This window comes from Cherax quadricarinatus, unplaced genomic scaffold (genome assembly GCF_038502225.1).
Source record: "Cherax quadricarinatus isolate ZL_2023a unplaced genomic scaffold, ASM3850222v1 Contig173, whole genome shotgun sequence".
Lineage (NCBI taxonomy): Eukaryota > Metazoa > Arthropoda > Malacostraca > Decapoda > Parastacidae > Cherax > Cherax quadricarinatus.
In genome coordinates, this window is record NW_027195199.1 from 50,146 (window position 1) to 62,765 (window position 12,620).

Below are 12,620 nucleotides of genomic sequence, written 5' to 3' on the forward strand. Positions count from 1 at the left end.
TACACAGTGGAAACATCAGCAGTGTGTTGCTGCACTAGGTTGTGTGGTTACACAGTGGGAACACCAGCAGTGTGTTGCTGCACTAGGCTGTGTGATAGTTACACAGTGGGAACACCAGCAGTGTGTTGCTGCACTAGGCTGTGTGATTGTTACATAGTGGACACACCAGCAGTGTGTTGCTGCACTAGGCTGTGTGATAGTTACACAGTGGGAACACCAGCAGTGTGTTGCTGCACTAGGCTGTGTGATAGTTACACAGTGGGAACACCAGCAGTGTGTTGCTGCACTAGGTTGTGTGATAGTTACACAGTGGAAACACCAGCAGTGTGTTGCTGTACTAGGCTGTGTGATAGTTACACAGTGGGAACACCAGCAGTGTGTTGCTGCACTAGGCTGTGTGATAGTTACACAGTGGGAACACCAGCAGTGTGTTGCTGTACTAGGCTGTGTGATAGTTACACAGTGGGAGCACCAGCAGTGTGTTGCTGCACTAGGCTGTGTGATAGTTACACAGTGGGAACACCAGCAGTGTGTTGCTGCACTAGGCTGTGTGATAGTTACACAGTGGGAACACCAGCAGTGTGTTGCTGCACTAGGCTGTGTGATAGTTACATAGTGGGAACACCAGCAGTGTGTTGCTGCACTAGGCTGTGTGATAGTTACATAGTGGACACACCAGCAGTGTGTTGCTGCACTAGGTTGTGTGATAGTTACACAGTGGGAACACCAGCAGTGTGTTGCTGCACTAGGCTGTGTGATAGTTACACAGTGGGAACATCAGCAGAGTGCTGATACACTAGGCTGTATGAGGTTGCGTGATAGTTACACAGTGGGAACACTAGGCAGTGGGAACATCAGCAGAGTGCTGATACACTAGGCTGTATGATTGTTACAAAGTGGGAACACCAACAGTGTACTGCTACACTGGCTATATGATAGTTACACAGTGGGAGCACCAGAAGTGTGCTGCTAGACTAGGCTGTGTGATAGTTACACGGTGGGAACACCAGCAGTGCTGCTACACTACTCTATATGAAAATCAGTGATACCAAAGCTATTTTAAAAGGTAATTAGAGGGTAACAGCTAACTGCATATTTGTCATTTAGAAATAATTCAATTCTTTAGACATCCAATTAAATTTGCCTTCAAGTGGAATACAAACCCAAGAATTTGTATATAAGACTTGACAAAAAATACCATTATATGTCTGTGAAGACAGTTCATGAACGTAAGTCTGCGAAGACAGTCCATGAACGGGAGTCAGTGAAGGCAGTTCATGAACATAAGTCAGTTCATGAACGTAAGTCAGTGAAGACAATTCATAAACGTAAGTCAGTGAAGACAGTTCATGAACGTAAGCCTGTGAAGACAGTCCATGAACGGGAGTCTGTGAAGACAGTCCATGAACGGGAGTCTGTGAAGACAGTCCATGAACGGGAGTCTGTGAAGACAGTCCATGAACGGGAGTCTGTGAAGACAGTCCATGAACGGGAGTCTGTGAAGACAGTCCATGAACGGGAGTCTGTGAAGACAGTTCATGAACGGAATCCAGTTTTAAAATCTACAAATATCTAAAATTGTTATCTGATAGACTAGCGAGTTTCGGCGTGTTATTTGAAGTAATTCGCTTGATATAAGCAGCCTTAGAAGTAACTAGAGGTAGTATACTACAGCATCTAAGATAAACTCACCCGGAATGTGTAACAATGTGAGTTTCATGTATATATGTAAGTCATTTATCCATCTACCTGAAGAAAGCCGATGCGGGACCTAAGAAAGCCCGCACGGTCACTCAGCCTGGATGATAAACAGATGTGTGACAAGTACTGTAGTTATTGGTGGGTGAAGGTGGCCGGAACTTAGCGGAAGGTGAGTCGAGCTTAGCGGAAGGTGAGGCGAGCTTAGCGGAAGGTGAGGCGAGCTTAGTGGAAGATGAAGCGAGCTTAGCGGAAGGTGAGGTGAACTTACCTGAGAGTCGAGTCCCAGCATAAGAAACATGAGGAAGAAGAGTGCAGACCAGAGCGGCGACACAGGCAGCTGCAGTACTGCTGACGGATAAGCCAGGAAGGCCAGGCCGGGACCTGTGAGCACATCATGACCTGTACTCTCTCTCTCTCTCTCTTGTAAAGAGCCCAAAAAATAAAAGGCACAATACTGGAACAATATACAATACATAAGCTTTTCCCTCCCATGTGCAGGTTATTTGTGTACTCTGTTGTACACGTAAACGTTACTACTGTATCTGCTTCACACACCGTGTACAATATATGAATAAGACTGACCAATCTGTGTGTGTGTGTGTGTGTGTGTGTGTGTGTGAGGACTCACCTGACGCGGCCACGTCTGCCACTTCCTTCTGCTGTTGCTCTGCCATGAAGCCTACCACCGAGAAGATGACGAAGCCGGCGAAGAAGGAGGTGCACGAGTTGATGGTGCACAGGATGAGAGAGTCGCTGCAAAACAGGTGCACGTCACAATGATGCAACACAAGTGTACGTCACAATGAAGCAACACAGGTGCACGTCACAATGAGGAAACACAGGTGCACGTCACAATGAGGAAACACAGGTGCACATCACAGTGATGGAACACAGGTGCACGTCACAATAAGGCAACACAGGTGCACGTCACACTAAGGCAACACACATACACGTCACAATGAGGCAACACAGGTGCACGTCACAATAAGGCAACACATGTGCATGTCATAATGACGGAACACAGGTGCACATCACAATGAGGCAACACAGGTGCACGTCACAACGACGGAACACAGGTGCACATCACAATGAGGCAACACAGGTGCACGTCACAATGAAGCAACACAGGTGCACATCACACTAAGGCAACACACATACACGTTACAATGACGCAATACAGGCGCACGTCACAATGACGCAACACGTGCACGTCACAATGAGGCAACACAGGTGCACGTCACAATGAGGCAACACACATACACGTTACAATGACGCAACACAGGCGCACGTCACAATGACGCAACACATGTGCACGTCACAATGAGGGAACACAGGTGCACGTCACAATGACGGAAAACAGGTGCGCGTCACAATGACGCAACACAGGTGCACGTCACAATGACGCAACACAGCAGTACAGACAGGCAGAGCCGTGACAGAGACATAGGCTACACTCAGCTATCTGTATTTCCTCTGAATTTGACTGATGAAGCCTACTACGCAGGAGGAACGTTTCCGCCTGCGCGTGCACTGAATCAGTGCACGAGCCGTGTACAAAAAAAGATTCCAAGTGCTAAACCCGTAAGGGGGCTCACACATCACCTGAGAGGGGATGAGGAAAGGGAGGCTAATCAAGCTTGATTCAATCACTTGGATCAAGAGCCCTCCCTTAAATGTGACATTGGGACAGCAACACACGACATGAGTGTTGTGTATGAACATTTCTGTCAGCTGTCTGCTGAAGAGGACCTCAGTGTGAGCGGCCCCTAAACAAGTGCTCTTGATTCGAGGAACTGAATTTATCCTCCTCTTCCTCCGATCAAACCTCATTATATTCACCAACCAGGTGATGTATTTATTCCTATGAGTTTAGCTCTTAATAATAATAATAATAATAATAATAATAATAATAATAATAATAATAATAATAATAATAATAATAATAATAATATTATTATTATTATTTTTATTATTATTATTATTATTATTATTATTATTATTATTATTATTTACAATACATGAATGAAAATTTCACATATAACTTCCACAAAAGCTGACAAAAAAAAATAGGGATAACTTTTAAGCAGTTACCCCTAATACAACACACAGAAGGGTAACTCAAGGAAACTCTGAAGTCTACGTAGATGCAAGTTGTTGACTATGCTCTGTCATGCCCTGATAAAGCTCTACACAGGGCGAAACATAACTTGACAAAGCTCTACACAGAGCGAAACATAACTTGACAAAGCTCTACACAGAGAGAAATGTCTACCACAAGCTTTTCTTCCGAAACGCTATTCTTTTAGTTGGCTACCGTGAGTAGTATGAGTGTTGGATTCAAAGTTGTTGGCACTGAGAGTGTTTATCTTCGTTGTTGTGGATAGTAATAGTGTTTAGATTCAGTAGTGTGAATAGTAAGAGCGTGTATTCAGTGTTGTGGATAATAAGAGTGTATTCAGTAGTGTGGATAGTAAGAGTGTATTCAGTAGTGTGGATAGTAAAAGTGTGTCTAGTGTTGTGCATAAGAACATAAGAAAGAAGGAGCACTACACCAGGCCGACTGGCCCATGGGAGGCAGGTCCAAGCCGCCTACCGGCTTATGCCACTGACCCAACCTAGTCGGGTCCAGGTCACATCCACTTAAGGAAGGAGCACGGCATCTGACCTAGTAGCGCAAGCTAGTCAGGTCCAACTCACACCCACCCACACCCACTCATGTATTTATCTAACCTATTTTTCAAACTACACAACGTTTTAGCTTCTATGACGGTACTCGAGAGTTTGTTCCACTCATCCACAACTCTATTACCAAACCAGTACTTTCCTATATCCTTCTTGTATCTGAATTTTTCCAACTTAAAACCATTGCTGGGAGTCCTGTCTTGGCTAGATATTTTTAGCACGCTATTTACATCCCCTTTATTTATTCCTGTCTTCCATTTATACACCTCAATCATATCATCCCTAATTCTACGCCTTTCCGGAGAGTGCATATTCAGGGCCCTCCTCAGTCTGTTTTCACAAGGAAGATTTCTGGTACGCGGGATCATCTTTGTCATCTTCCTCCGTACGTTTTCCAGTGCATTTATATCCATTCTCTAATGCGGTGACCAGAACTGTGCAGCATAATCTAAATGAGGCCTAACCAAGGATGTACAGAGTTGAAGAACAACCTGATGACTTCTATTATTTATACTTCTTGATATGAAGCCAAGAATTCTGTTAGCTTTATTGCCAACACTTATGCACTGTTGTCTTGGTTTTAGATTACTGCTAACCAGAACTCCCAAATCCTTTTCGCAATCAGTAATATTAAGATCTACATTATTTAGTTTATATGTGGCATGGTTATTTTCCTGTCCAATATTTAGAACTTTACATTTGTCTATAATAAACTACATGTGAGGAATGGTTTAAAAAACCATATGTTGCATAAGTGTCTCAATCTTTAATAAACTGCATCTGCCACTTCTCCGACCACTCCAACAGTCTATTCAAATCATCCTGGAGTGCTCTAGTGTCCTCATTAGAATGAATTGGACGGCCTATTTTGGTGTCATCAGCAAATTTGCTTATGTCGCTATTTATTCCCTCATCTATGTCGTTTATGTAAATTGTGAACAACAACGGGCCCAACAATGACCCCTGTGGAACACCACTTGTGACGTGCCCCCATTCTGATTTCTCCCCATTTATGCAAACTCTCTGCTGCCTATTTGTCAACCATGCCTCTGCCCAGGAAAAAATTTCTCCTATTCCGTGTGCCTTAAGTTTCCTCAGTAGCCTCTGATGTGGAACTCTGTCGAAAGCCTTACTGAAGTCCATATACACAATATCATATTCATTACCATGATCTACCTCCTCAAACATCTTAATGAAAAAAGTTAGTAAATTCTTAAGACAGGAACGCCCCTTTGTAAAACCGTGCTGAGATTCATTAATCAATCTGTGCCTATCAAGATGGCTACGAATTGCTTCGGCAATTATTGATTCCATAAATTTTCCCACTATGGAGGTAAGGCTTATTGGTCTATAGTTCGAAGCCAAGGACCTGTCACCTGCCTTGTAATTAAATATTGCCTTTGCCATTTTCCACTTATCAGGCACTATGTCACTTTGTAGTGATATGTTGAAAAGATTAGCCAAAGGTATGTTAAGTTCCTCTTTACATTCCTTTAAAACCCTTGTAAACAGTTCATCAGGACCTGGGGATTTGTTAGGTTTTAATTTCTCTAATTGTTTGAGGACCATGTCACTAGTTACTCCCATCGTGCATAGTTTATTATCGTCCTATTTTACATAATTTATTATTTCTGGAATTTCGCTAGTATCTTCCTGATAATAAGAGTGTTTGTGTTTAGTGTTGTGGACAGTAAGTGTTTACATTCATTATTGTGATAGTAAGAGTGTTTGGATTTAGTGTTGTGGACAGTAAGAGTGTTTAGAATTAGCATCGTGGGCGCTTCGGGTATTTTCACTCAATATCGTGGACACTGTGAGTGTTACGCTCTTGCATGCTAGTAGCTTCCTTTGTGCTTTACTATATTTTACTGCAAAGAAATAGTTTTTTGAATTTGAATTTACTATCGTGGACACTGTAGGTGTTTGGGTTCCACTCACCGGTAGCAGTTATTATCAAATTTGTTGTAGGAACCCAGAGCGATGAGGGAGCCCAGGACAAGTGCATAGGACCAGAACACCTGCGACACTGCCTCCACCCACACCTGTTGACCAAATCAGTGTGAGTCATTTTTTTCCTCTTACGTCCGTGTCATTTTTTTTTTATCTGTTCCGTTGTAACCCTGCATAGGGGCCGGAAACATGAATGAGTTAGGCCTGCCTAGCGTGGGCCAATAGGCCCCATGTTGCTTGTTGTTACGTTCCTGAGTACGTTACTGAGTACTTACCGTGATATCCTTCAGTTTGTCGATATCGGGGATGAGGTAGTAGCGAATCCCAGTCATGGCGCCGGGAAGAGTCACGCCTCGGATGAACAGGATGAACATCAGCAGGTACGGGAAGAGTGCTGTGAAGTACACAACCTGTTGGAGAACACGGTGTTCAGCATATCCCGTGCACCGGTGTACATGGGAGCAGTCGAACAGTACACACTACCAGTACACACCACCACTACATACGAACATTACACACCACCAGTACACACTACCAGTATGCACCATCAGTACACACTACCAGTACACATCACCACTACATACGAACGGTAAACACTACCAGTACACACTACTAGTACACACCACCACTACATACGAACAGTATACGCTACCAGTACACACCACTACATACAAACAGTACACACGACCAGTGCACATCACCAGTACATACGAACACTACACACTACCAGTACACACCACTACATGTTAACAGTACACATTACCGGTACACATCACTATTACACACCACCACTACATACGAACAGTATCAATTCTCAGTACATATTACCAGTACACACTCTCAGTACACACTACCAGTACACACAGCACACTTCACCAGTACAAACTATCTATACCTCACCATTTCCATTCCTTACATTCATAAGAAACACAAGCTTCAGAAACCAGTGTTGAATAACGTGAAGCCATGAGTGAGACAGATGAACACCGGAATGTGTTGAGTAACGTGAAGCCTTGTATGAAGCGTGGAAACACTGGAATGTGTTGAGTAACGTGAAGCCTTGTATGAAGCGTGGAAACACTGGAATGTGTTGAGTAACGTGAAGCCTTGTATGAAGCGTGGAAACACTGGAATGTGTTGAGTAACGTGAAGCCTTGTATGAAGCGTGGGAACACTGGAATGTGTTGAGTAACGTGCAGCCTTGTATGAAGCGTGGAAACACTGGAATGTGTTGAGTAACGTGCAGCCTTGTATGAAGCGTGGAAACACTGGAATGTGTTGAGTAACGTGCAGCCTTGTATGAAGCGTGGAAACACTGGAATGTGTTGAGTAACGTGCAGCCTTGTATGAAGCGTGGAAACACTGGAATGTGTTGAGTAACGTGCAGCCTTGTATGAAGCGTGGAAACACTGGAATGTGTTGAGTAACGTGAAGCCTTGTATGAAGCGTGGAAACACTGGAATGTGTTGAGTAACGTGCAGCCTTGTATGAAGCGTGGGAACACTGGAATGTGTTGAGTAACGTGAAGCCTTGTATGAAGCGTGGAAACACTGGAATGTGTTGAGTAACGTGAAGCCTTGTATGAAGCGTGGAAACACTGGAATGTGTTGAGTAACGTGAAGCCTTGTATGAAGCGTGGAAACACTGGAATGTGTTGAGTAACGTGCAGCCTTGTATGAAGCGTGGAAACACTGGAATGTGTTGAGTAAGCCTTGTATGAAGCGTGGAAACACTGGAATGTGTTGAGTAACGTGAAGCCTTGTATGGAAACACTGGAATGTGTTGAGTAACGTGCAGCCTTGTATGAAGCGTGGAAACACTGGAATGTGTTGAGTAACGTGCAGCCTTGTATGAAGCGTGGAAACACTGGAATGTGTTGAGTAACGTGCAGCCTTGTATGAAGCGTGGAAACACTGGAATGTGTTGAGTAACGTGCAGCCTTGTATGAAGCGTGGAAACACTGGAATGTGTTGAGTAACGTGAAGCCTTGTATGAAGCGTGGGAACACTGGAATGTGTTGAGTAACGTGCAGCCTTGTATGAAGCGTGGGAACACTAGAATGTGTTGAGTAACGTGCAGCCTTGTATGAAGCGTGGGAACACTGGAATGTGTTGAGTAACGTGCAGCCTTGTATGAAGCGTGGGAACACTGGAATGTGTTGAGTAACGTGCAGCCTTGTATGAAGCGTGGAAACACTGGAATGTGTTGAGTAACGTGAAGCCTTGTATGAAGCGTGGGAACACTGGAATGTGTTGAGTAACGTGAAGCCTTGTATGAAGCGTGGGAACACTGGAATGTGTTGAGTAACGTGCAGCCTTGTATGAAGCGTGGGAACACTGGAATGTGTTAAGTAACGTGCAGCCTTGTATGAAGCGTGGGAACACTGGAATGTGTTGAGTAACGTGCAGCCTTGTATGAAGCGTGGGAACACTGGAATGTGTTAAGTAACGTGCAGCCTTGTATGAAGCGTGGGAACACTGGAATGTGTTAAGTAACGTGCAGCCTTGTATGAAGCGTGGGAACACTGGAATGTGTTGAGTAACGTGCAGCCTTGTATGAAGCGTGGGAACACTGGAATGTGTTGAGTAACGTGCAGCCTTGTATGAAGCGTGGAAACACTGGAATGTGTTGAGTAACGTGCAGCCTTGTATGAAGCGTGGGAACACTGGAATGTGTTGAGTAACGTGCAGCCTTGTATGAAGCGTGGAAACACTGGAATGTGTTGAGTAACGTGAAGCCTTGTATGAAGCGTGGAAACACTGGAATGTGTTGAGTAACGTGAAGCCTTGTATGAAGCGTGGAAACACTGGAATGTGTTGAGTAACGTGCAGCCTTGTATGAAGCGTGGAAACACTGGAATGTGTTGAGTAACGTGAAGCCTTGTATGAAGCGTGGAAACACTGGAATGTGTTGAGTAACGTGAAGCCTTGTATGAAGCGTGGAAACACTGGAATGTGTTGAGTAACGTGAAGCCTTGTATGAAGCGTGGAAACACTGGAATGTGTTGAGTAACGTGAAGCCTTGTATGAAGCGTGGAAACACTGGAATGTGTTGAGTAACGTGCAGCCTTGTATGAAGCGTGGAAACACTGGAATGTGTTGAGTAGCGTGAAGCCTTGTATGAAGCGTGGGAACACTGGAATGTGTTGAGTAACGTGAAGCCTTGTATGAAGCGTGGGAACACTGGAATGTGTTGAGTAACGTGAAGCCTTGTATGAAGCGTGGGAACACTGGAATGTGTTGAGTAGCGTGAAGCCTTGTATGAAGCGTGGGAACACTGGAATGTGTTGAGTAACGTGCAGCCTTGTATGAAGCGTGGGAACACTGGAATGTGTTGAGTAGCGTGAAGTCTTGTATGAAGCCTGGGAACACTGGAATGTGTTGAGTAACGTGCAGCCTTGTATGAAGCGTGGGAACACTGGAATGTGTTGAGTAACGTGCAGCCTTGTATGAAGCGTGGGAACACTGGAATGTGTTGAGTAACGTGCAGCCTTGTATGAAGCGTGGGAACACTGGAATGTGTTGAGTAACGTGCAGCCTTGTATGAAGCGTGGGAACACTGGAATGTGTTGAGTAACGTGCAGCCTTGTATGAAGCGTGGGAACACTGGAATGTGTTGAGTAACGTGAAGCCTTGTATGAAGCGTGGGAACACTGGAATGTGTTGAGTAACGTGCAGCCTTGTATGAAGCGTGGGAACACTGGAATGTGTTGAGTAACGTGCAGCCTTGTATGAAGCGTGGGAACACTGGAATGTGTTGAGTAACGTGAAGCCTTGTATGAAGCGTGGGAACACTGGAATGTGTTGAGTAACGTGCAGCCTTGTATGAAGCGTGGGAACACTGGAATGTGTTGAGTAACGTGCAGCCTTGTATGAAGCGTGGGAACACTGGAATGTGTTGAGTAACGTGAAGCCTTGTCAGAGGAACACGGGAATGCAATCTAACGAAGCGTTGTTGAGTAAAAAATAATAAACATAAATAACAAAAAGCACAAGACCGTTATTTGTATAAATATACATGAACCTCTTAAGCAGACATATAATGAATATAAGCCTCTGAGTGGTGTTCAAGTGGGTGGCAGAGCAGTGGGAAGTGACACCCACTGTGTCAGAACATCCCCCCGCCCAGTGCTGCGAGTCAATGAAGGGAGTTACTACGCAAGGTAGTAGTACAGTGTTGCTGTCAGTGTTGCACACTAAACACACTGCCTAGACCTCTCGTTCTCTTTCTTTCTCTCTCTCTCTCTCTCTCTCTCTCTCTCTCTCTCTCTCTCTCTCTCTCTCTCTCTCTCTCTCTGACGAATTATAGTCAGTTGAGCTTATCTATTGCGATATAATTTTGCCATGAAATTTGGCTTATACTATGAGAAGCGTGTATGGCAACCTGCGTATCGTGTATGGCAGCGTGTTTGGCGTGTGTCGCAGCTTGTGTAGCGTGTATGACAACCTGCGTAGCGTGTGTGGCAGCGTGTTCAACCTGCATGGCAACGTGTTTAGCGTGTATGGCAATTTCTGCAGATTGACTGGTAACTTGTGAAGCGTGTGAGCGTCAAGTGAGGTAACCATCAATCATGTCAACCCCCCCCCACCCGAGAAAAAACCTGGCTTGATTGATGTGCCACTCCTCTTTTGGTGCCAAAGGTCTTAATCAATACATCTAGCATCAACACACCATCTCAGGACCAGACACACTGGTTAATCACCACCATATGCTCGCCCATGAATAACTATTTTTTTCCCCTTTTTATTGCACTCGAAATCAATATAACCAGACACTCTGCTCACGAGAGAAAAAAAAACTCGTTAAATCCTGATCACAGTTATATATTCCTGTTATTTCTAATGCACCAGAGTTCTGAGAGAGAAAGAGAGACACTTCGAAAATCAAGGGTCATTGAACGTGACTGACTTATACCATACGTTGGGTGTATAGGAGACTTGGAGGTAGGTACCCCTGAACTAGTGTGTTACTGGTAGCTCACACACACACACACACACACACACACACGCACACACACACACGAACTCTACGAGGAACTTCGCTGCAGGTCGACTCACCTTTCCAGTCCATTTGACTCCCTTCCAGATGCAGAAGTAGCAAAGGATCCAGGCTACGAGGAGAGTGAGTGCCAGGTCCCAGCGTACGGTGCCAGGGTGATCAATGCCTTCCGAAATCTGAAGCGCCCGTTTTCTGTGGGAGCAAAGGCAACACTTGCAACTCCATCCTCTACACGCATGCAAAACACACATGCAATTGATTTACCATTACCTCCGTCCCTCCTGCTAGTTAACCCAGTTTACTCTCATGATCTTAGCACTTAATTACGAGTGAAAATTAATCTTATATGAAGGGGAGTTTTGATTATTTACTGTGTACACGAGGGAAGGAGGAATATTGTGAATGAAAATAACCTGTTGGTTCCTCTAGGAGTCATGAATGTTGTTACTACAGAGACTGACTGCCGAGTGTAGAGAGTGACTACGGTGATGCTGTACTGTTTAAAATAAATACATAGTTTCAAATCACAACTGACCCACAAACTGGAAATGTAAGACAAGACTTTTCGGTCCTTCCTGGACCATCATCAAGCCACTAAGAGAGTAGTGATACACTTGAATGAGCCTTATAACTAGGATAGTGCAAAACAACCACAGAGGGAAATGAATAATAGCTCTAGGCCTTTCGTGCTGAAATCAACACATCGTCAGGAGCTTGCAAAGTTGCAGAAATGAGGAAGATATCTCAGCAGATTCGTTCCGAGGGACGCTTGCTTAACAAGCGTTCCTCGTAACGAATCTGCTGAGATCTTTTCCTCACTTCTGCAGCTTTGAAAGCTCCTGATGATGTGTTGATTGCAGCACGAAAGACCTAGAGCTATTATTCAACTCCCTCTGTGGTTGTTTTGTTTATTATATCGCTTGTTCGCGATTCTTGCATAACTAGGATAACGTGAGAAACACATACACACACAAAGTCAATATTAATGAAGGTACAGGAACGTATCTCAGTTTCGGTGAGGAAAAATTCTGCACCTCCCTAAAAAAAAAAAAAGGCTTGAAAAGCCTCATGAAGGAGAAAATACTGTGGAACATTTCTCGTAAGTTTGTGATGTTACATACATGTTGAGAACTGATGTTGAGACTCACTCTTAGAGGATGAACGACATTCAAGATTCACTCTTAGAGGATGAACTACATTCAAGACTCACTTTAGACTCGCAGTGGTTCCCAAACTTTTTCAGCTTGTTACCCAATTTAACATGCCACATAAAGCATGTTACCCCTTTC

At 44.3% G+C, this 12,620-nt stretch overlaps 1 protein-coding gene across 1 annotated transcript in view; it reads right to left on the minus strand.

Moving 5' to 3' along the window:
* Positions 1-12,620, minus strand: part of LOC138851243 (sodium- and chloride-dependent GABA transporter 1-like) — a 131,648-nt gene that overhangs the window by 23,541 nt on the left and 95,487 nt on the right. Inside the window, exons 5-9 of the mRNA XM_070080148.1 lie at positions 11,391-11,523; positions 6,609-6,743; positions 6,322-6,425; positions 2,330-2,454; positions 1,970-2,082 (exon numbers count right to left, since the gene is read on the minus strand). Of these exons, the coding sequence (XP_069936249.1) occupies positions 1,970-2,082; positions 2,330-2,454; positions 6,322-6,425; positions 6,609-6,743; positions 11,391-11,523 (610 nt within the window). The remainder of the gene's footprint in view (positions 1-1,969; positions 2,083-2,329; positions 2,455-6,321; positions 6,426-6,608; positions 6,744-11,390; positions 11,524-12,620) is intronic.